A 24,661-nucleotide genomic window follows, 5' to 3' on the forward strand; every position below is an offset into this window, starting at 1 on the left:
GGATGACCGGAAGAATTGGATCAGCCCATGATTGAATGGTGGAGTACCCTTGATGGGCCGAATGGCCTACTTCTGCTCCTATATCTTATGGTCTTCTGCTGCTGTAGCCCATTCACTTCAAGGTTCGATGTGTTGTGCGTTTGGAATTGCTCTTCTGCACACCACTGTTGTAACGTGAGATTGTCTGAGTTACTGTTGCCCTCCTGTCAGCTTGAACCAGTCTGGCCATTCTCCTCTGACCTCTCTCATTAACAAGACATTTTCACCAACAGAACTGCTGCTCACTGGATGTTTTTTGTTTCTCGCACCATTCTCTGTAAACTCTAGAGACTGTTGTGTGTGAAAATTCCAAGAGATCAGCAGTTCCTGAGATACTCAAACTACCCTGTCTGGCACCAACAATCAGTTCATACTCAAAGTCACTTAGATCACATTTCTTCCTCATTCTGATGTTTGGTCTGAACAACAACTGAACCTCTTGACCATGTCTGCATGCCTTTATCCATTGAGTTGCTGCCACATGATTGGCTGATTAGATACTTGCATCAACAAGCTGGTGTACAGGTGTACCTAATAAAGTGGCCACTGAGTGTATACATGTATAAGGAATTTGCTGTGGTGTGTTGGTGCAACATGTAACAAAACATGACAATATTCAACAATTATACAGAATGAAGAATCATATAAAAATAGAGTTCAGAATAGAGATATGGATTTTATTCACTAAACCTATCAGTGCTGTGGGGCTTTCTCTCACCTTTGAGATATTCTGCAACCTGATCCCTCAGCTCCTCCTTCATCCGCCTGATTTTATCCTTTTCCTGGCTGTATCTCTGAAGGAGCACACATGGGGACTGTGTGGAGCAACGCCAGTCTTCCAATGGGAAATTTCTGGGATCTGTGACTTGCTCTGATAAACCCTGCTGGGAGCAGATGGGCACAGTCAACACGACTTTGTGTATGGTCAGCAGTCCGGACACACAACACATAGAATACACTGGACCACAATGATTTTGCTTCCTGAATACTTTTGGGGGTCTCTCATGGATTTTGGGTGGCTGGTCATGAAAATCACCCTATCATGCAGTATTTTTTAATAATCGTCTAAACATTAATTCAGTTCATAATTCAAATCTGAATAACTGATGCCAAAATTAAGAAAGGCATTTTTGTTGTTTCACAAATCAAACAGGTCATCAATGACAGGCAATTCTAGTGGGACTGGAGAAAAGCGCAAGGAAGACATTCAAAAATATTGTTTAAAATTTTCTTGGCAATGACAAAGTACCAAGCTACATGCAGCTGGTTGACAACATGCTTCAAGCATACAAGACCATGAAGTGCAAAAAGATTTGTTTTCTGCAATCCCATTTAGACTTCTTCCCTGCAAAGCTTGGTGCTGTCAGTGACGAGCATGGTGAAAGGTTTCACCAGGACATTGTGGTCATGGTGAAATGGTATCAAGGCAACTGGAACCCATCTTATTGTTGGAGACTTAATCGAGAAGCCTCAGACACCAAGTACAAACAAAAATCATCAACAAAACATTTTTAGCTTAGTTGAAGAATTGCAAACTGTCAGCACCGGTATGCCATTAAACACATTATATTCTATAAGATTTAATTTGTTTCTCCAGATTCCTACATTACACAGGTAGTCTGAAATTATAATTGTGTTCAGCTTCAAAAAGTCATTCATAAATGAAAAAATTCTGAGGAAGCAGCACTTTTGGGAAAAAAAACTATTGTCCCGTGATATGGTACAGGCCCTTTGGCCCAAGTTGTTGTGCCAACCTTTAATCTGCTCTGAGATCAATCTAACTCTTCTCTCCTACATAGCCTTCCATTTTTCTATCATCCTATTTAAGAAACTAAGTGTTTCTTAGATACCCCTAATATACCTACCTCTACCACCACGCCTGGCAGCACGTTCCACACACCCACCACCCTCCATATCAAAATCCTACCTCTGACATTCCACAGCCCCCCAATCACCTTAAAATGATGTCCCTTCGTATCAGCCATTTCCGACCGGGATAAAGTTCTCTGGCTGTCTGCGCGATCTACAACTCTTATCATTGTATACCATGTTGGAAATACTCAGCCAGTCAAGATCGAGTTTAATGTCGTCTGCACAAGTCCATGTGCAATGAAAAACTGGCTTTCAGCAGCATCACTGGCACAGACTGTGAGTGAAGCAGCTTTCACAAGAAAAACAATATACATATGAGAAAGAACACATTTGGAACAACAAAACCCAAAGTTGATTTAGTTGAAAGTAATCATAGTGACCAATGGAGAGGTTGGCACACATTGTGGGCCGAAGGGCCTGTAATGTTCCACGTTTTCTCTTCTCCCCTCTCTCGTCAGCAGCAGATACAAAAGCCTGAAAGCACGGACCACCAGGGTCAAGGACAGCTTCGATCCCAGTTATCCGATATAGATGCACCATGGCCTGGAATGGAAACACCAATGGCCAGGAAAGGAAAAGTCTACAGAAATCGGTGGATACAGCCCAGTCTCCACCCCACCATTGAGCACATTTACACGGAGCATCTCCACAAGAGAGCAGTGTCCACCATCGATGAGCTCCACCGTCCAGGCTAAGCACTCTTTCCACCGCCTCAGGTCCCTCACCACCAGGTTCAGGACCAGAGGGGATAACTTCACTCACCTCAGCTCTGAACTGATCCCACAACCTATGGACTCAATTGCGAGGTTTCTACAAGCCATGATATCAGTATTATTTGTTTTTAATTGTCTCCTTTGTACAGTGGTTGCTCGTCAGTCTTTGCTTAGTACACTCTGTGGCCACCTTATTAGGTACACCTGTACACCAGCTCAGCAATGCAATTATTTCATCATGTGGCAGCAACTCAATGGAATGATTGTTGAGCCAAAGCCTGAACTCGCTACCACTGTCCGCTCACACAATGGTGCTCTGCTTACACCTCCTTTCTTTTAATTGGCCCTTGCTAAATTACTATTAGTCCGCGCAATTGCCTGCTCTGTAAACAAGACCCGACAGGTCTTGCTCGCTTTTAAAACGGGCGCGTAAGATCCACAAGCAACTGTCTCCTACTCACTCCACAATCTCTCGTTCTGCAGACAAGTCGCTTTCCTGTCAGCTTGAACCAGTCTGTCCATTCTCCCCTGACCTCTCTCATTAACAAGGCAATTTCACTCACAGAATTGGGTGCTCACTGGATGTGCTTTTTGTTTTTCCGCACTATTCGTTCTCTATAAACTTCCGACTGTTGAGCGTGAAAACCCCAGGAAATCAACAGTTTCTGAGATACTCAAACCACCCCATCTGGCACCAACAATCATTCCACAGTTAAGGTCATTTGGAACGACATTTTTCCCCATTCTGATGTTTGGTCTGAACAATAACTGAACCTCTTGACCATGTCTGCATGCTTTTATGCATTGAGTTGCTGCCACCTGATTGGCAAATTAGAGATTTGCATTAACGAGCAGGTGCATAGGTGTGCTAATGAAGTGCCCACTGAGAGTATACGTACTTTGATCTTTGACTTTCACTTGAAGATCCCTCTTAGAGGGTGAAGTGCTTTGATCATCCTGAACCTGGACGTTGGAAGCTCCCCCTTGGCCCATCAAGACCAACCTTTGCCTTGAGGTGCTGCCTCCGCTCCTCTTTGCACTTTGCAGATTTCTCCTCCTTCTCCTCCCAGCGTTGCTGTTTCACCATCTGTATCAGATTCAAGATTGTCTAACATCATTCCAGTGCACAAGTGTAAGGGAGAATGAAATGGCTGTTACTCCAGATCCAATACAGGACAGAAAAAAACACAAAAAATATAAATACATCAGATAGTTTATATATATAAATTGTATGTCCGTAAAGTGGTGCTAGGCACAGGAGAGTCTGTACATAAGGTGACTCTGTACATTGAGCTTAGAAAAACAGAGAGCAATGGCTAACCCTAGGTAATTTCTAAAGTAAGTACGTGTTCGGCACAGCTTTGGGGGCCAAAGGGCCTGTATTGTGCCGTAGGTTTTCTATGTTTCTATGTTCCCATGAAATGATAAAGTAGTGGTGGTTAGGGGTGTGGAGGGGTGAGTTAATTGGTGGGGGTGTTGAACCGCCTTACTGCTTGGGGAAAGTAACTGTTTTTGAGTCTGGTGGTCCTGGTGTGGATGCTACGTAGCCTCCTCCCTGATGGGAGTGGGACAAACAATCCATGAGCAGGGTGGGTGGGATCCCTCATGAAGTTACTGGCTTCTTTCCGTATCTATGACCCTGATGGTGATGTATTGGACGGTTTTGACTACCTATTGTAGAGCCCCCATGTCTGCCACATGCAGTTCCCGTACCATGCAGTGATGCAGCTTGTTAGGATGCTCTCTACTGCACATCTGTAGACTCATGTCAGTATGTATGTTGATGGGTCTGCCTTTAACCCTTTCATCCCTTTAATTCCAGCCCCTTGATAAAAAGAAATACTTTCTGGAATTCAGGAGGTTCAAACAGCAGGTGAGGTCAGAGACTCAGAGGTCACGGGCACAAGGGGTTCTGCAGATGCTGGAAATCCACACAAAATGCTGGAGGAACTCAGCAGGTCAGGCAGCATTTTCGGAAATTAATAAACTGTCGATTTTTCTGGCTGAGACTCTTCGTAAGACCATTAGACGTAGGAGGAGAATGAGGCTATTTGGCCCATTGAGTCTGCTCCACCATTCTATCATGTCTGATCATTTTCCCCCCCACCTCAGCCCCACTCCCCAGCCCTCTCTCCGTAACCGTTGATGCCGTGGCCAATCAAGCTCTGCCTTAAATACACCCAATGACCTGGCCATCACCACTCCCTGTGGTAATACATTCCACAAATTCACCACCCTCTGGCTAAAGAAATTTCTCTGCATCTCTGTTTTAAATGGATGCCCCTCTATCCTGAGGCTGTGCCTTCTTGTCCTCGACTCTCCGACCATGGGAGACATCCTTTCCATATGTACTCTGTCTGGGCCTTTCAACATTCAAAAGGTTTCATTGAGATCACCCCCATCCTAAATTCCAGCGAGTACAAACCCAGAGCCATCAAACATTCCTCGTATGATAACCCTTTATTCCCAGAATCATCCTTGTGAACCTCCTCTGGACCCTCTCCAATGCCATCATATCTTTTCTTAGATATGGGCCTCAAAAACGTTCACAATACTCAAAGTGAGGCCTCACCAGTGCCTTATAAAGCCTCAGCATCACATCCCTGCTCTTGTATTCTAAACCTCTTGAAATGAATGCTAACATTGCATTTGTCTTCCTCACTACCGACTCAAACTGCGAGTTAACCTTTAGGTTGTTCTGCAAGTCCATTTGCATCTCAGATTTTTAGATTTTTTCTCCATTCAGAAAATAATCTGCACATTTATTTCTTCTACCAATGTACTTGACTATGTATTTTCCAACATTGTATTTCATTTGCCACTTTCTTGCCCATTCTCCTGATCAGTTTAAGTCCTTCTGCATCCTACCTGTTTCCTCAACACTACCCACACCTCCACCAATCTTTCTATCACCTGCAAACTTGGCAACAAAGACATCAATTCCATCATCTAATTCATTGATCTACAGCATAAAAAGAAGCGGTCCCAAAACCAACCCCTACAGAACACCACTAGTCACTGGCAGCCAACCAGAAAATGATCCTTTTATTCCCATTCGCTGTCTCCTACCAATCAGCCAATGCTCTACCCATGTTAGAAAATTTCCTGTAATACCACAGGCTTTTAACTTGGTAAGCAGCCTCATGTGTGGCACCTTGTCAAAGGCCTTCTGAAAGTCCAAATATACAACATTCACTGCATCCCCTTCATCTATCCTAGTGATCTTCTCAAAGAATTCCAACAGTTTGTCAGACAAGACTTACCCTTAAGGAAACCATGCTGACTTTGTCCTGTGTCACCAAGACCTCCTTAACAATTGACTCCAACATCTTCCCAACCGCTGAGGTCAGGCTAACTGGTCCATAATTTCCTTTCTGCTGCCTTCCTTCTTTCTTAAAGGGTGGAGTGACATTTGCAATTTTCCAGTCCTCTGGGACCATGCCAGAGTCCAATGATTCTTGAAAAGATAATTACTAATGCCTCCACAATCTCTACTGCTACCTCTTTCAGAACCCTAGGGTGCAGTTCCTCTCAACCGGGTGACATATATACCCTTAACTCTTTCAGCTTTATGAGCACCTTCTCACTTGTAATAGTAACTGCACTCACTTCTCTTCCCTCCCACCCCTCAACATCTGGCACACTGCTAGTGTCTTCCACAGTGAAGACTGATGCAAAATGCTCATTCAGTTTATCTGCCATCTCCTTGTGCCTCATTATTATTTCTCCAGCCTCATTTTCTAGTGGTCCTATATCCACTCTCATCTCTCTTATTTTTTTTACATACCTGAAAAAGCTTTTACTATCCACTTTGATATTTTCTGCTTGCTTGCATTTATATTTCATCTTTTCACTCCCAAGGACTCTTTTAGTTGCTCTCTGTAGGTATTTAAAAGCTTCCCAATCCTCTGTCTTCCCACGAATTTTTGCTTTGTTTTATGCACTTTCTTTTGCTTTTACAATAGCTTTGACTTTCCAATGGTACTATTTTGCCATTTGAGTATTTTTTTGTTTTTGGAATGCATCTATTCTGCATCTTCCTCATTTTCCCAGAAACTCACACCATTGTCGTTCATGCCAGCATTTCCTTCCAATTTACTCTGGCCAACTCCTCTCCCATATCACTGTAACTTCCTTCACTCCACTGAAATACTACTACGCCAAACTTTACTTTCCCTTTAACAAATTTCAAGTCGAACTCAAGCATATTGTGTTCACTGTTTCCTGAGGGTTCTTTTACCTTCGGCTCCCTCATCACTTCCAGTTCATTACGTAACACCCAATGCAGTATAGCTGATTGCCTAGTAGGCTCAACAACAAACTGCTCATAGAGGGATCAGAAGTGGAGAGAGTGAGCAGTTTCAAGTTCCTGGGTGTCAAGATCTCTGAGGATCTAATCTGGTCCCAACATATCGCTGCAGTTATAAAGAAAGTAAGACAGTGACTATACTTCATTAGAAGAGATTTGGCATGTCAACAAATACACTCAAAAACTTCTACAGCTGTACCATGGAGAGCATTCTGACAGGCTGCATCACTGTCTGGTATGGGCGGGAGGCTACCTCACAGGACTGAAGGAAGCTTCAGTTGGTTGATCTAGTAATCTCCATCTTAGGTACTAGCCTACAAAGTACCCAGGGCATCTTTAGGGAGCAGTGTCTCAGAAAGGCAGCTTCCATTATTCAGGACCTCCAGCACCCAGGACATGCCCTTTTCTCACTGTTACCATCAGGGAGGAGATACAGAAGCCCGAAGGCACACACTCAGCGATTCAGGAACAGCTTCTTCCCCTCTGCCATCCAATTCCTAAATGGACATTGAACCCTTGGACACTACCTCAATATTTTTTAATATACAGTATTTCTGATTTTTGCATGTTTTTAATCTACTCAATATACATATTCTGTAATTGATTGATTTATTTATTTATTTATTTATTTTTCTCTGCTAGATTATGTATTGCATTGAACTACTGCAGCTAAGTTAGCAAATTTCACGTCACATGCCAGGGATGACGACAGTGGCACGGCAGTTAGCACGTTGCTATTACAGCTCAGGGCGTCAGAGTTCAGAGTTCAATTCCGGCATCCTCTGTAAGGAGTTTGTACGTTCTCCCCGTGACTGCATGGGTTTCCTCCCACAGTCCAAAGGCATACCGGTTGGGAGGTTAATTGGTCAGTGTAAGTTGTCCTGTGACTAGAGTAGGGTTAAATCAGTGTTTGCTGGGCTCATTAGGGTGGATGGCCTGTTCCACACAGTATCTCCAAATAGTAAATGTATACTTGAGGTTGGTACTGAATACTGTATCCAACAAGGTTCTCAGTGGGAGGATTGTCTAATTGTGTACACGCCTGCGAGATCACCACTGGCCTGTAATTCCCGTACAAAGCGTCCTAGTTGTTCCACGTCTTGACCACAGAGGTCGCTGGCCTTGCTTGCCCTCTTCCGCAGCTCTCCGATGGTGGAGCGGAGTTTCCGTGTGACCTCCTGGCAGTCCCAGCAGAGCTGGCACACCCGGTTTGTCAGCCCCATCACTCTGTGGGCGAGGGACAGTGCAGAGACTGTCCGTCCAGGCCACTGCTCTGGGGGACAGAACACACACACATCGTTAGACAGGGAAGGAAGTGTTAGAGCCACTCGCACAAAATGCTGCTGGAACTCAGCAGGTCAGGCAGCATCTATGGAGAGGAATAAAGAGTCGATATTTCAGGCCAAGGTCCTTCACCGGGACAGGAAAGGAGGGGGAAGATGCCAGAATAAGACCATAGACCATAATACAAAGGAGCAGAAGATGGCCATTCGGCCCATCGAGTCTGCTCCGCCATTCTATCATGAGCTGATCCATTCTCCTATTTAGTCCCACTCCCCTGCCTTCTCACCATAACCTTTGATGCCCTGGCTACTCAGATACCTATCAATCTCTGCCTTAAATACACCCAATGACTTGGCCTCCACTGCTGCCCGTGGCAACAAGTTCCATAGATTCACCACCCTCTGGCTAAAAAATTTTCTTCGCATCTCTGTTCAAATACAGAAAGGAGGTTAGAGAGGACAGGGAGAAAATGTTTCTATCAGCCTGGAACTAACAGAGATGTAGAGGAATTTCTTCAGTCAGAGAGTGGTGAATTCATAGAAGTCTTTGCCACAGATCACACTGGAGGTAAAGTCACTGGCAGAGATTGATAGGCTTTTCGTAAACAGAAGAGATTCTGCAGATATTGGAAATCCACAGCAACACACACAGAATGCCGGAAGAACTCAGCAGAGGTCAGGCAGCATCTATGGAAATGAATGAACAGTCAACGATTCGGGCCAAGACCCTTCATCAGAACTGAGGAGGAAGGGGAAAGGTGCCAGAATAAACAGTTTTTGATTGGTAAGGGAGTTAAGGTTTACGAGACAAAGGTGAGAGAACGGGGTTGAGAAAAAGAATTAGCCATGCGTGACTGAATGATGGAGCAGGCTGCATGGGCCAAGTGGCCTGACTCTACTCCTGTACTTTATGGACTTATGGTCCAACTCAGTGGGTCAGGCAGCGTCTGTGAGGGAAACCAGACAATTGATGCCTCAGTCGAGGCATTATCGTTGAGCATAATGAGTTCACCTCATTGAGGTAACGGTTCTCTCAATATCAATATTGTCAATATCCTTTGATCTTTGTTACAATTCTGCATCCTGTAATGGTTTTTCTTTGTGCAAGCTTAATAAATTTATGTTTTGAATTGATCTGTCTGGATTCAGATACATTTATTTATCACATGTACATTGAAACATACAGTGAAAAGTGTCGATTGTATTAACAAAATTGCATTATGTCCTGGGCCCAGCATATGCTGTAAATGTAATTACAAAGAAAGCATGGCAGCACCTCTACATCCTTAGGAGTTTGCGAAGATTCAGCGTGACATCTAAAACCTTGATGTACTTCTATAGATGTGTGGTGGAGAGCATATTGACTGGTTGTGTCACAGCCCGGTAAGGAAATACCAATGCCCTTGCATGGAAAGTCGTACAAAAAGTGGTGGATATGGCCAGTCCTTCATGGGTAAAATCCTCCCCTCCACTGAGCACATCTGCACAGAACATTGTTGCAAGAAAGCAGCATCCATTAACAGGGACTCTGCCACCTAGATCATGTTCTTTTCTCACTGCTGTCATCAGGAAGAAGGTACAGGAGCCTCAGGACTCACACCACCAGGTTCAGGAACAGTTATTACCCCTCAACCAGCGGGCTCCTGAACCAGAGGGGATAACATCACTCAATCCACTTGCCCCATCATTGAACTGTTCCCACAAACTATGGACTCACTTTCAAGGACTCTTCATCTCGTGTTCTTGATATTTACTGCTTATTTTTTCATTATTATTATTTATTTCTTTTGTATTTGCAGTTTGTTGCCTTAAACACAGTGGCTGAACACCCAAGTTGGTGCAGTCTTTCACTGATTCTGTTATGGCTATTATTCTATGCCCGCAAGGAAATGAAATGAATCCCAATGTTGTAGTTGGTGATACGTGTATTTTGATAATAAATTTACTTTGAACCTTGATCAACCAACACAACCTGGCGATGAGCTGAGGGCAGCCCAGAAGTGTCACCGCATTCCGCACCAACAGAGCACGCCACAGTGTTCAGCAGATAAACAGCCAAGCAAATCTCATCCCACCTCCCAGCCAAAAACACTGACACATCTCCAGCCCCAGGATGGCATGTGGAACACTGTCAGCAAGCACTCGACAATAACAAAACTACTGTGTTTACCTTGCACAGACAGCTGTGTGCTGCAAGCTCACAGAGTTAAACTCTCATTTTGAACTGTTCAGACGTACATTCAGTATTTTACAAAATTTAATACAACACACCTCTCAGGTTCTCTTTAAGCATTTTACCTTTTACCCCTGACCCATAACCTCAGTGGCACATCCTAAGGGTATGTTGGTTGTTAATGCAAACTATGTTTTTCTCTGCATGATTCAATGCACATGTGATAAATAAATCTGCATCTGAATTTCCACGTCTTTTCCGTAATAGGGATGAGCAGATTCACACACAACACTCTGAATGCAGCCTAACAATGGTTCTCCGATTCGAGATCACCTGGCAGTTTCAGGCAGCAGATCAAAGCTGAACAGCTGTTTCCTCTGAGACTCTGGTGCAGAAGTCTTCCTAAGGGTCTCTGTGCTGGTCCTTCACGGAGTATATTCTCCAGTGTGGAGAATCTACAAAGAGAGACAACGTCCATGTAGTCAGTCCAGCACACAGGGAACCGCACTGTGGCAGACAGGAAAGCTCGACAGCAGGTGGTCAAAACTGCCCAATGCATCACCAGCACTAACCTACCCACCATCAAGGACATATATACAGAAAGTTGCCAGAAAACGGACAGTAACATCATGAAGGATCTCACCCACTCTGCTCATGGACTGTTTGTCCAACTCCCATCAGGAAGGAGGCTATGCTGTATCCACCAGACTCAAAAACAGTTACTTCCCCCAAGCGGTCAGGCTGATTAACACCTCCACCCACTAACCCACCCCTCCACACCCCCAAACACCACTACTTTATCATTTCCTGTCAGTCACCTGATGTACAGACACTCCTGTGCCTAGTGTCACGTTATGGGCATAAAATCAATCTATGTACATAGACAATATTATGTATTTACGGTATATTTATTGTGGTTTTTTATTATTGTGTTCTTTATCTTATTGTGGGTTTTCTTTTGTGCCGCATCAGTTCCAGAGTAACAATTATTTCATTCCCCTTTACACTTTTGTACTGGTAAATATCATTAAACAATCTTGAATCTTGACTCCCGAGTAACACGCACAAAACTCAGCTGGTCAGGCAGCATCTATGGAGGGGAATAAACAGTCGATGTTTGGGCAGAGACACTTTGTCAGGACTAACACACAGGAGAGGTCTCCTAGAGTGTCTTTCAGCATCCCCACCAAGAGAAAGCAATACCAACTCTGATGGATGGGTCATTCAGATACCTAACTCATCTCCCCAAACAGATCCTTTACTCCCAGCTGAAGGTCAGTGAGCCCCTGGTGGGGAAAGAAAACACTTCAACGACAACATCAAAATCAGTCTGAAGAAATCCAACAGTACATCTAAAAACTGGGAAGACTTTGCACTCAATACAGACCTGGAGGAAATCTGTTCCAGGGAGCTGTTCTACATGAAAGCTGCAGAGAATAAGCAACAGCTCTGAAAGGAGAGAATGAACAACCAAGGGACCCAAACACTAACCACAGCCACCACTTACTTGTGTCCAGCCTACACTAGAATACGTGGATCCTGGATCAGCCTCTACAACCCTGTTCTCTCTAAGCTGCCCGGGTGCGCAGCCACACAGTAACTGAAGTGCTCCCCCGTACATAGCCCTTGTGGCCACACAGATGGAATTTTCTTTTATCTAATGTTTTAGATAAAACTCAGTGGCCATTGTCTCAGGTACAGGAGTGTGAAGTTCTGCTGCTGTAGCCCATCCACTTCAAGATTCGATGTGTTGTGTGTTCAGAGATGCTCAGAATCAGCTTCAATATCACTGGCATATGTCGTGAAATATTTGTTTTGCAATCATCATTATCAGGTGCTATGCCCAGTTTGAGCTTTGACTGCCATGGCCCACACACTCCTGTTTCGGGTCAAGTGGATCAATTCATTGGTATTCATTTCCAGTTCTCTGGCTGCTGTCTCCATCATCATTTGTCTTTGTTTTCCCCTTGCTTTCTTCCCTTCAATCTTTCCCATAATTACCATGCATCGTAACTCCTCTTTCTAATCACATCTCCAATGAAGTCACGTTGCCTTTTCATGATCTCGTACATTATTTCTCTTTTTGTGTTTGCCCTGTCCATGACATCCTCGTCAGATATTTGTTTCATCCATGATATTCTTTGCATCCTCCTCAAAAACCACATCTCTGCTGCTTCAATTCATTTCCTCATGTTACTAGATATTGTCCAACATTCTGAGCCGTATAACATAACTGGATAAACGGAACATTTCAGTACTCTGAGGCGGGTTGTCATGCCTAGTTTAGTATTGGTTAGTATACCCTTCATTCTTGTAAAGGTGTCTTTTGCCATCACTATTCTTCTTTTAATGTCCAAGTCGCACCTGCCATCTGATGTCACCCAGCCTCCTAAGTAGCAAAAGTTCTGTACTTGTTTTATATCTTTCCCGTTTATTCTCAGCCTGCAGATAGGATTCTCCTTCTCTTTGGATATCACCATACATTCTGTCTTTTTGCAATTGATAGATAGACCCATTTTTGTACATTCTTCAACAACGATATCAATAGAGTTTTGTAGTTCTTCCTCCGTACTTGCAGTTAACACAGTGTCATCTGCATATCTGAAATTATAGATGTATTCACCGCCAACTTTGATTCCCAAGATGTCTCGTACTTTTTATAATATTGTTTCACTGTACACATTAAATAAATCAGGGGAGAAAACACACTCTTTTCTAATGCCTCTCTTGATTTTCATAAACTGACTCACTTCTCCATCTATTCTTACAGCGGCAGCTTGTTCCCAGTACAGATTTCTATTAGGCGGAGGTCTTTCGAATCTAGATTTAGAGTTTTCTGTAATATTTCAAATAACTTATTGTGCTTCACTTTATCAAATGCTTTTGTGTAGTCAATAAAACAAACAAATCTTTTTGCACTTGAATAGCTCGTTCTGATAGTATCCTTAACATCAATATTGCGTTTCTTGTACTTTTGTCTTTCACAAAATGACATTGTTCTTTGCCTATTTCAGCTTGTATCTTACTTATAGCTCCTGTCATCAAAATTCTTAGAAGTATCTTGGTGATATGATTCATTAAACTTATAGTCCTATGTAATTCACATTCTATTGCTCCAGGTTTCTTTGGAAGAGTGATAAATACTGATTTTTTTCATCTCTTCTGGTATTATTCCAATCTCATAAATGTCATTGATTAAATCAGTAAGTTGTTCAATTCCATAATCTTCAAGGGCGATAATTTGTTCTATTACTAATTCATTAGGATCTGCTGCCTTTCCTTTCTTCATCTTATTTATTGCATTATGAACCTCAGATTTTAAAATACTTGGACCTTCAATGTTTTTCTTAATTTCTGGTTTTTCGCCTCGATTGTCTTCAAACAATTCCTGAACATACTCAATCCATCTGTTCATAATCTCATCTTTTTCCATGATAATGGTACTGTCCTTTGCTTTCAAACATCCACCTGAAGAACAGAGGAGCTTTCTACCAGTGATATTCTTGATTTGTTGATGTAACAGTTTTGGATCAGTAATAGGGATTCTTTCTATTTGCTCACATTCCTGGTTTAACCATTCACTTTGGCTTTTTGACATAAGCTTTTAACTTTTTTTATCTAAGGACTTATGTTCCATAGGATTTGCTTTCTTCTGATTTTGGAGATACTCCTTGTCATCCTCACAGTAACAATGATGTCATCCAGGTAACACTGAGTGCCTGGGCAGCCTTGGAGCACCTGGTCCATAGCTTTCTGCCAGAGTGCAGGTGCAGATGCTGCTCCAAAAATAAGCCTATTATAGCAATAAAGCCCTTTGTGTGCATTTAAGGTAGGAAACTCTTCGGCCTCTTCTTCCATCTCCACCTGTAGGTAGGCCTCAGCTGAGTCCACTTTGCTGAAGTGTTTTCCTCCAGAAAAGTTTGCAGAGGTATCCTCTATCCTGGGCAGAGGGTATTGATCTACTTTCCGTACTGGGTTGACGGTGACATTAAAGTCATCACAAATCTTGGCAACTGGAACCGCTAGTGTTGCCCATGGGCTCAACTCAAATCTGGAAAGAATTCCTTCAGCTGCCATGCAATCTAGCTCACTGGCTACTTTATCATGGATGGCATAAGGAACTGGATGGGCTTTATAAAACTTGGGTATGGCATTTTCATTTAACACTATTTTACCCTTGATATGTTTGAGTTTTCCAGTGCCATCCTTGAGCACTGCTGTGGCGTCATCCAGTACCTTTCTTAGTTCAATGTGAGTTGACTCTATGGCAGGGCATGTGCCATGCAAATGTTGGTTTGATGTCCAACCAAGTTGTAGTTGTCTCAGCCAATCACGTTCTCACATTGCTGGCCCTCCTATTTTTACCACAGACAAGCCCAACATGGCTTGTTGGCTCTTGTATTTCACTGATGTGAATGTCATTCCCACAGCAGTTAGCTTTTCTCCAGTATAAGTTCTTAATTGGATAGCTGCAGGCTTCAGTTCATTATCTTTGAAATGCTGCATAAAACTTATTTTGTGGAATGACTGAAACAGCTGAGCCAGTGTCCAATCCCGCTTTAATTAATTTACCCATTCACTTCTGGTGTAAGCCATTGTCTATTGTTAGTTTTCACATTGTAAATCTCAAGGCTACACAGTCCTGTGTCACTCTCATTATCATCAGAGTGCTCTTTTTGAAACTGCATTTTGACTTTTTATTTTTTTCTCTTCCCTATGCAGTCCATTTATTTTTGTCTGCCTGAAATGCTCTTTGTATATTTCCTACTTTGTTGCATTTTCTGCAAGTTTCACCTTTAAACTTGCGTTGGTCAGGTATATGTGAGCACCTGCCACACTGGTAACACAATTTGTTCAGCCAGGTAGTTTCTATTTTGACGTTACAATTTTGTTCACACTCACTGTCAATCCTGACTGCAACTCAATTGCATCTCTGGCTGCCATTTCCATTGATACAGCAATTTCAACTGCTCTTATAAATGTAGGGTGTGTTTCAGTTAGGAGATGTTTTTGAAAGCTTTCTTGTAAGATTCCACAAACTAAACAATCTCTCAGTGCATCACTGAACTGACGATGCTCATACAACTTCTTCCGTTCAGCCACGTATGCTGAAACAGACTCCTCTTCCTTTTGATTCTGCTCATGAAGCCTAAAGTGTTCCGCAAACAACTAAGATGGCATTATTTTAGAATCAATGCACACAAAGTGCTGGAGGAACTCAACAGGTCAGGAAGTCACAGTTTGGGGTCACAGTTTGAGGATAAAGGGGAAGCCTTTTAGGACCAAGATTAGGAAAAACTTCTTCACACAGACAGTGGTGAATCTGTGGAATTCTCTGCCACAGTTGAGGCCAGTTCATTGGCTATATTTAAGAGGGAGTTAGATATGGCCCTTGTGGCTAAAGGGATCAGGGGGTATGGAGGGAAGGCTGGTACAGGGTTCTGAGTTGGATGATCAGCCATGATCATACTGAATGGTGGTGCAGGCTCAAAGGGCCGAATGGCCTACTCCTGCACCTATTTTCTATGTTTCTATGAAGCACCTAAGGAGGGTACCCACCCTCCCACCTTCCCCCACACCTGGTCTCACCTTTCACCTCCCAGCTTGTCCTCCTTCCCCTTGCCCCACCTTCTTATTCTGGCATCTTCCCCCTTCCTTTCCACTCCTGATGAAGGGTCTTGGCCCAAATCGTCGACTGTTTAGTCCCTTCCATAGATGCTGCCTGACCTGCTGAGCCCTCCGGTTGGGATATTATGTTGCAGTTGTACAAGGCACTGGTGAGGCTGCACTTGGAGTACTCTACATAGTTTGGTCACCCTGTTACAGGAAAGATGTGTTAAACTGGAAAGACTGCAGAGAAGAATTACAAGGACGTTGTCAGGACCAGAGAGCCAGAGATATAGGGAGAGGCTTTATCTGATGGAATGTAGGTGAATGAGGGGCGACCTTATAGAAATATTTAAGGTTATGAGAGTCCTAGGTAAGTTGAATGGTAGCAGTCTTCTCCCTAGAGTAGGGGAGTCCAAAACTAAGGGCCATGGTTTTAGGGTGAGAGGGGAAAGATTTAAAAGGGAGCTGAAGAGCAACTTCTTCCACATAGAGGGTGGTGAGGATACGGAACGAGCTGCCAGAGGAACTGGTAGAGGCAGGTTCAATACTACATTTAGACACGTACATGGAGGAGTGAGGCTTAAAGCAGGGATTCCCAACCTTTTTTATGCCATGGATCAATACCATTAAGCAAGGAGTCCTTGGGCCCCAGGTTGGGAACCTCTGGCTTGGAGGAATCTGGGCCAAACACAGGACACTGAGACCGCTGGGTGGCCACTGTGATCTGCATGGACTGGTTAAGCCTAAGGGCCTTTATCCACAATGTATAACTCTCTGACCACAGGCTCCAAAGCATCACCTCTGTGTAAAATTATTACAACTCAGAAAAGGGCCATTCAGCCCATCGGACCCACACTGGTTCTCTGCCAGACTAAGCTGGTCAACGCCATTCCAAGACACATGAATCGAGATGTCCCTGCCCTTACATGGAGTGTGGGGCCTTAAAGGGGTATTGGCAGAATGGGTGGGCAATGTGGTTGGCCATTGAGCCTGGGTCCGTGCTGTATTTCTCTATGGCAACAGGCTCCAAACGCTCACCTCTGTAAATTACTATAGCATAAAGAAAAAGGCCATTTGGCCCTTTGAACTCACAGTGGCTCTCTGCCAGAGCGAGCTGGTCAACCCCATTCCAAGACTCATGAATTCAGCCATTCCTGCCCTTACATGGAAGATACATGGAGACTCTGTGTGAAGGGATATAGGCTGAATGCAGAAAATTGTTGGGCATTGTGGTCAGCAGGGCCTGGATCCATGCTGTGACTCTAAAAGTTGGGTGAGCATGTTTGCGGACTTACCCATTCGCTGCGTCCCCTGGTGGACCACCTGTCAGGTCAAAGATCCGAAAGCAAGAACGTACACAGGCAGTGGCAGTCTCCTGACGCTCCAGTGTTACAGTATTGCACCTGATAGACAGAGGACAGCAAATGAACAGATTCTGCGCTTGCATTGTCTCCCTTCAGGATAGGTCAGCGTGCACCTGATACACAAAGGACAACGGAAGCAGCATCCATCATTAAGGGTCCCCACCACCCAGGCCATGCTCTCATCTCGCTGCTGCCATCGGGGAGGAGGTACAGGAGCCTCAAGACTCACACCACCCGGTTCAGGAACAGTCATCACCCCTCAACCGTCAGGCTGCTGATGTAATGAGCTCTTCAGGCCTGTGTGGGGCACCAGAGAGCATGGGGCTCAGGGATTCCTGCCTCTGACAATTGCGCCCCCCTCCCCCCGTATTAACCATTTCTACCCTAGGCAAAAGTCCGTGGCTTTTCTTCTCATGGAAATACAATTTGAGGTGTCTGTATGGAGACTGTACCACAGCAATCCAGTCAGCCATGTTGAAATTAAATGGCAAGAAGGAGCTCCTACCTGTCAAGATGTGCTCCTCCTAACCTCCGGGCTTCTGACCCCTGTTGATACAAGCTCCAGGCATCTTCAGAACTGGACACAACCATCTCACTCAGCTCCACCAGGACTCTGTAAGCAAAGGAGATGAAAGGAATGGATGTCCTCTCAAAAACGCAGCACAGAAACTTGCCAAGGCAACACTGAAAGCCCCGGACATTCTCTCTTCTTCCCCTTGCCATCCGACAGGAGATACAAAAGCCACAAGGAATGAGTCCTGGAGTTGGGGGAGTGTCCGTGTATACGGATGGGTGGGTGGGAGGGATGAAGGGGGTTGTTGCCTTGTTGTTGCTTGTTGTGTTCTGTGTTGTTCTGCCGAGCACTGTGAACATGCTATGTTGACGCTGGAATGTGTGGTGACACTTGCGGGCTGCCCCCAGCACATCGTTGGGTTGTGTTGGCTGTTAGCACAAACAACACATTTCACTGTGTGTTTTGATGTACACGTGATAAATAAATGAATCTGAATCTGAAAGCACATACCACAAGGCACAAGAACAACTTCTATCCTAACCATAAGACCATAAGATATAGGAGCAGAATTAGGCCATTTGGCCCATTGAGTCTGCTCCACCATTTCATCATGACTGATCTATTTTCCCTCTCAGCCCCAATCTCCTCCTTCTCTAAGACTACTAAATGTTTCCCTAATACAATAAGATGGACTCTTGACCTCACAATCTACCTTGTTACCTTTGCACCTTATTGTCTGCCTGCATTGCACTTTCTCTGTAACTGTGACACTTCATTCTACACTGTTACTGTTTTCCCTTGTTCTCCCTCAATGCACTGTGTAATGATCTGATCTGAATGAACAGTATGTAAGACAAGCTTCTCACTGTATCTCAGTACATGTGACAATAATAAACCAATTCCAATTCCCTCCAAACCCAGCAAGGACAAGACACAGATGAACACCAGGTCACACACCATCCCAACATATCCCCTTCTTCATAAGAACGCAAGAACAAGGGGCAAGAGTCGGTCATCCGGCCCGTCGAGCCTGTTCCTCTATTCAGTACGATCATGGCCGATCTGGCCAAAGGTTCAGCTCCACCTACCTGTTCCCCCCCCCCTTAATTCCCCTACTATACAAAACTCCAACAAACTGTGTCTTAAATCAATTTAATGGGGTCACCTCTACTGCTTCCCTGGACAGAGAATTCCACAGATCCAGTGCTCTCTGGAAAAAAATAGTTTATCCTCATATCCATCCTAAATCTATTCTCCCAATCTTGACTCTATGACCCCCAGTTCTTGTCTCACCTCAGTGCAAACAACTTTCCTGCCTTTATCAGACCGATACATCAACTGTTTATTAATTTCCATAGATGCTGCCTGACCTGCTGAGTTACATAAGAAATAGGAGCAGGAGTTGACCATCCGACCCGTCAAGCATGATTCAATAAGATCATGGCTGATCTGGCCATGGACTCATCTCCACCTACCCGCCTTTTCCCCATAACCTTTAACTCCCCTACTATGAAAAAATTTATCCACCTTTGTCTTAAATATATTAACTGAGGTAGCTTCCACTGCTTCATTGGGCAGAGAATTCCACAGATTCACCACCCTTTGGGAAAAACAGTTCCTCCTCTTCTCTGTCCTAAATCTACTCCCCCGAATCTTGAGCTATGTCCCCTAGTTATACTCTCACCTACCAGTGGAAACAACTTTCCTGCCTCTATCTTATCTACCCCTTTCATAATGTTATATGTTTCTATGAGATCTCTTCTCATCCTTCTGAATTCCAGCGAGTACAGTCCCAGGTGACTCAATCTCTCCTCATTGTCTAACCCCTTCATCTCCGTAATCAACCTGGTGAACCTCCTCCGTACCGCCTCCAAGGCCAGTATATCTTACTTCAAGTCAGGAGACCAGAACTGCACGCAGTAGTCCAGATGCGGCCTCACCAATACCCTGTACAGTTGCAGCATAACCTCCCTGCTCTTAAATTCAATCCCCCTAGCAATGAAGGCCAACCTTCCATTTGCCTTCTTGATAGTCTGCTGCACCTGCAAACCAACCTTTTGTGATTCAAACACAAGCACCCCCAAGTCCCTCTGTACAGCTGCATTCTACAAGTTCTTTTACCATTTAAGTAATAATCTCCTCTTCCATTTTTCCTTCCAAAGTGGATGACCTCACATTTACCAACATTGTACTCCATCTGCCAGACCCTTGTCCACTCACTTAACCTATCTATATCGCTCTGCAGACTCTCCATATCTTCTGCACAATTTGCTTTTCCACTCAATTTAGTATCATCAGCAAACTTAGATGTGCAACACTCAGTCCCCTCTTCCAGATCATTAATGTATATTGTGAACAGTTGCGGGCCCAGCACTGACCCCTGCAGGACACCACTCACCACTGATTGCCAATCAGAGAAATGCCCACGTATCCCAACTTTCTGCTTTCTATTAGTTAACCAATCCTCTATCCATGCTAATACATCACCCCCAACTCTATGCGCCCTTATTTAATGGATAAGCCTCTTATGTGGCACCTTATCAAACTCCTTCTGGAAATCCAGTAAATAACATCCATCTGTTCCCCTCTATCCACAGCGCTCACTATATCCTCAAAGAACTCCAGTAAGTTTGTCAAACAGGACCTGGCTTTGCTGTGTCTGCCTGACGGATCAACTTCTTTCCAGATGCCTCACTATTTCTTCATTAATGATAGCTTCAAGCATTTTCCCAGCTACAGATGTTAAACTAACTGGCCTATACCTACCTACCTTTTACCTACATCCTTTTTAGAACAGTGGCGTAATATTGGCCGTTTTCCAAGCTGCTGGGACCTGCCCAGAGTCCAGAGAATTTTGGTAAATCATCACCAAAACCTCTACTATAACTTCTGCCATTTCTTTCAGTACCCTGGGATGCATTCCATCAGGACCAGGGGACTTGTCTATCTTCAGGCCCACAAGATTCCTCAGCACTACCTCTTTAGTGATAGCTATTGTATCGAGGTCCTCACCTCCCATCGCATCCGTAACATCCCTCTTTGGCATGTTAGATGTGTCCTCCGCCATGAAGACCAACACAAAATAGTCATTCAAAGCCTCAGCCATTTCCTCATTACCCAATATCAACTCTCCCTTCTCGTCTGCCAAGGGACCTACATTCACTTTAGCCACACCGTTCTGCTTTATATAATTATAAAAACTTTTACTATCCATTTTTATATTTTGTGCTGGTTTATTTTCATAATCTAGTTTCTCTTTCCTTATTGCTCGCTTAGTGGTTCTTTGTTGCTTTTTAAAGTTTTCCCAATCTTCCAGTTTCCCACTACTCTTGGTGATTTTGTATGCACGAGCTTTTAGTTTGATGCCTCCTTTTAGTCATCCAAGGCTGGCTCTCCCCACCCTTACTGTCGTTGCCTTTAACTGGAATATACTTATGTTGAGCACTGTGAAAAATCTCTTTGAAAGTCTTCCACTGTTCCTCAACCATCCCACCATATAGCCTGTGTTCCCAGTCTACACTAGAAAAATACTCCCTCATCCCATTGTGGTCTCCATTGTTTAGGCATAATACACTGGTTTTTGATTGAACTATTGCACCCTCCATTTGTATAAGAAATTCAGTCATACTGTGATCCCTCTACAAGATCACTGTTTTTACCTGTCTCATTGCACAGGACCAGATCTAAGATAGCATGTTCCCTTGTAGGTTCAGTAACATTCTTTTCAAGAAAGCTATCACGGATGCATTCTATGAAGTCCTCCTCAAGACTGCCTCGACCAACTTAATTCACCCAATCTATGTGCAAGTTAAAGTCTCCCACAATAACTGCTGTTCCATTCTTACATGCCTCAGATATTTCTCTGTTTATTGCCTGTGCCACTGTAATGTTATTATTCGGTGGCCAATAGACAACTCCCACCAGTGAGTTTTTTCCCTTTACTATTGCTAATCTCTACCCACATGGATTCAACTTCTTCCCCCAGCATTTTGTGTGTGTTGCCTCAGACTTCCAGTATCTGCAGGATTTCTAGTGTTTTTCATAATTTTATCTGTTTCTTTAAGTTACCCTCTCATTCTTTTGAATTCCAGTCAGTACAGTCAATCCTTCCTCAGAGGCCAACCCTCTTAACTCCAGAATCAACTTGATGAAGCTTATCTGCACCACCTCCAAAGCCTTCATCAGGTCAAGAGGGCAGAACTACACACAGTCAACCAGGTGCGGCCTCAGTTGTATCCTTTACATTTGCAGCATCACCCCCCCCCCCGCCAAATTCTGATTTCAATCCCTCTTGCAATGAACAATTCCTGGAAACTGCTTCCTTCCACTGTTCTGTGAATTGACTCATTTCTCAGTCTCTCGCCTTCACTACCAAGGTACGTTGTCCCTCTGCGAGTGTTCACACAGAGGGTGGTGAGTATCTGGAACAACCTGCCTGAGAAAGTGGTAAGAGTGCATAGAATAACAATGGCTAAAATATATTTGGACTTGTACATGGATAGGAAAGATTTCGAGGGATTTGGGCCAAAAAGAGATGAGATTAATGGAGACAGGCATCCAGGCCAGGTTAGGCTGAGGGGCCTGTTTCTGTGCTGTGTCTAACTCTCTGAACCTATCAACCTTATTGCCCCTGAACTGAAGCCAGGGTAACATTCGGGAGCCACATGTAGGTAAGGTCGTTGAGGAAACTGGTTTATTATAAGACCATAAGGTCAGAATTAATGCAAAATTAGGCCATTAGACCCTTCAAGCCTCCTACGCCATTCAATCACGGCTGATTTATTTTCCCTCTCAACTCCATTAACATAGAACATGGTATGTTATAGCACAGTTCAGGCCCTTTGGCACACGAAGTTGTACCGACCTTTTACCCTACTCTCTGGCCACCTCACTGTAGGAAGGATGTGAAAGCTTTAGAGAGTGCAGAGGAGATTTACCAGGATGCTGCCTGGATTAGAGAGCATGGCTTATAAGGATAGGTTGAGTGAGCTAGGGCTTTTCTCTTTGGAGTGAAGGGGGATGAGAGGTGACTGATACAGATGTGCAAGATGATAAGAGGCACAAATTGAATGGACAGCCGGAGACTTTTTCCCAGGGCAGAAATGGCTAATATCAAGGTGCATAATTTGAAAGTGATTGGAGGAGAATATAGGTTTTTTCACACAGAGAGTGGTGGGTGTGTGGAATGTGGTGGTAGAGACAGATGCATTTGGGACATTTAGAAGACTCTTAGACAGGCTTATGAATGACAGAAAATTTGACAGCTATGTAGGAAGGAAGGGTTCGATTGATCTTCTTTCTTTCTTCCTTAAGCCCATCACCCTACCGGGGCACAGGCTGTTGACAGCAGCTGGCCAGAGTTGCCTGTCCTGGACTAGTCTTTCAACTTGTCCCCAGGTGTAGCCCATCTTCGAAGAACCTTCGTCTCCCAGGGATGAGGTATTTGAAGCACCTGTTGGTGTTTCTGTAGCTGTAGATTTTTATGGGATGGGGTTGCTGGCCCCCATGTCCAACCCTCCTCCTTTCACAGACAGGCTTGGGACTGTCCCTGAGGGAATTGTATTGACCTTAGAGTGGGTTAAAAGGTGAGTGCCACATCATAGGCTGTGGGGCCTGTACTGGTCTATGTTCCATGGGGTCACCATAGTAGAGCAGCAGTCAGTGTGATGGTATTACAGCTCTGGGCGTTAGAGTTCAGAGTTCGACTCCGCATCCTCTATAAGCAGGTTTGTACGTTTCTTCCTGCGCGCGCACGGTCTTTCTCCGGGTGCTGCGGTTTCCTCCCACTGTCCAAAGTCATACCGGTTAGTCGGCTAATTGGTCACTGTAAATTGTCCTGTGATTGGGCTCCGATTGAATCAGCAGGCTGCTGGGCATCATGGCTCGTTGGGCCGGAAGGGCCTGTTCCGCGATGTATCTCAAAATAAAATAAAATTACAATTAACTGTGTGCGTGAGGACTAGAATCTTGTGTTGGGGGGGGGAGAGGGTGGGAATAAAATAGGGTCAGTGTAGTGTTATGTTTTGTAACTCCAGAAACTAATCGAAACAAAAACACAGGAGCCAGGATATTCTTTCTTTTCTTTAGTGAGGCGCTCACATAGATAGATAGATAGATAGATAGATACTTTATCGATCCCAAAGGAAATTGCAGTCTCACGGTAGCCTTACAAGTGCACAGATATACACATATTAGAAAAGAAGTAAGAAAGAATTAAAAAAATAAGTTACCTTAAAAATAAGATGTACAAGATTTACACGTCAAAGATTACAAGATTTCCAAGTTCACATTGATAAGATGGTAGTGCAAGAATTACCATAATTTTATACAGTAATGGGTGCACATTCACATCGTCCAGCTAGGAAGTGATGCTAGTATTATACAGTATCGCACAGGGTGTCCACAATGACAGGGTGTGGTAAACAGAGGTTAATGACAGTCTAACAGGAGGCGGGGTCATCACTTACCCGGCTATAGCTTGATTCACTTTAGAGCCTGATGGCCGAGGGTAAGAATGACCTCACATGGTGCCCTTTGGAGCAACGCAGTTGTCTCAGTCTGTTACTGACAGTGTTTCTCTGTTCAGCCAAGGCGGCATGCAGAGGGTGAGAAATATTGTCCAGAATTGCCAGGATTTTCTATAGGGTCCTTTGTTCTGCCACAGCCTCCGGTGTGTCCAGTTTGACTCCTATAACAGAGCCAGCCTTTCTGATCAGTTTATTAAGCCTTCTGGCAAAACCCATGTTGGTGCCATTGCCCCAGCACACCACTGCACAGAAGATTG

General features: G+C 44.1%; 1 protein-coding gene across 2 annotated transcripts in view; it reads right to left on the minus strand.

Moving 5' to 3' along the window:
- golga6l9 (golgin A6 family like 9) overlaps window positions 1–24,661 on the minus strand; it is a 75,027-nt gene that overhangs the window by 22,054 nt on the left and 28,312 nt on the right. The window contains exons 6-11 of one of the 2 annotated variants that reach the window (XM_072264149.1): window positions 17,869–17,976; window positions 17,295–17,402; window positions 10,723–10,844; window positions 7,995–8,206; window positions 3,628–3,711; window positions 758–923 (exon numbers count right to left, since the gene is read on the minus strand). In XM_072264149.1, the coding sequence (XP_072120250.1) occupies window positions 758–923; window positions 3,628–3,711; window positions 7,995–8,206; window positions 10,723–10,844; window positions 17,295–17,402; window positions 17,869–17,954 (778 nt within the window). In that variant the 5' untranslated portion in view covers window positions 17,955–17,976. Of the gene's footprint in view, window positions 1–757; window positions 924–3,627; window positions 3,712–7,994; window positions 8,207–10,722; window positions 10,845–17,294; window positions 17,403–17,868; window positions 17,977–24,661 lie in introns of those variants that run through there. The other variant, XM_072264150.1, reaches the window with a different exon arrangement.

Source organism: Mobula birostris, chromosome 7 (genome assembly GCF_030028105.1).
Source record: "Mobula birostris isolate sMobBir1 chromosome 7, sMobBir1.hap1, whole genome shotgun sequence".
NCBI lineage: Eukaryota > Metazoa > Chordata > Chondrichthyes > Myliobatiformes > Myliobatidae > Mobula > Mobula birostris.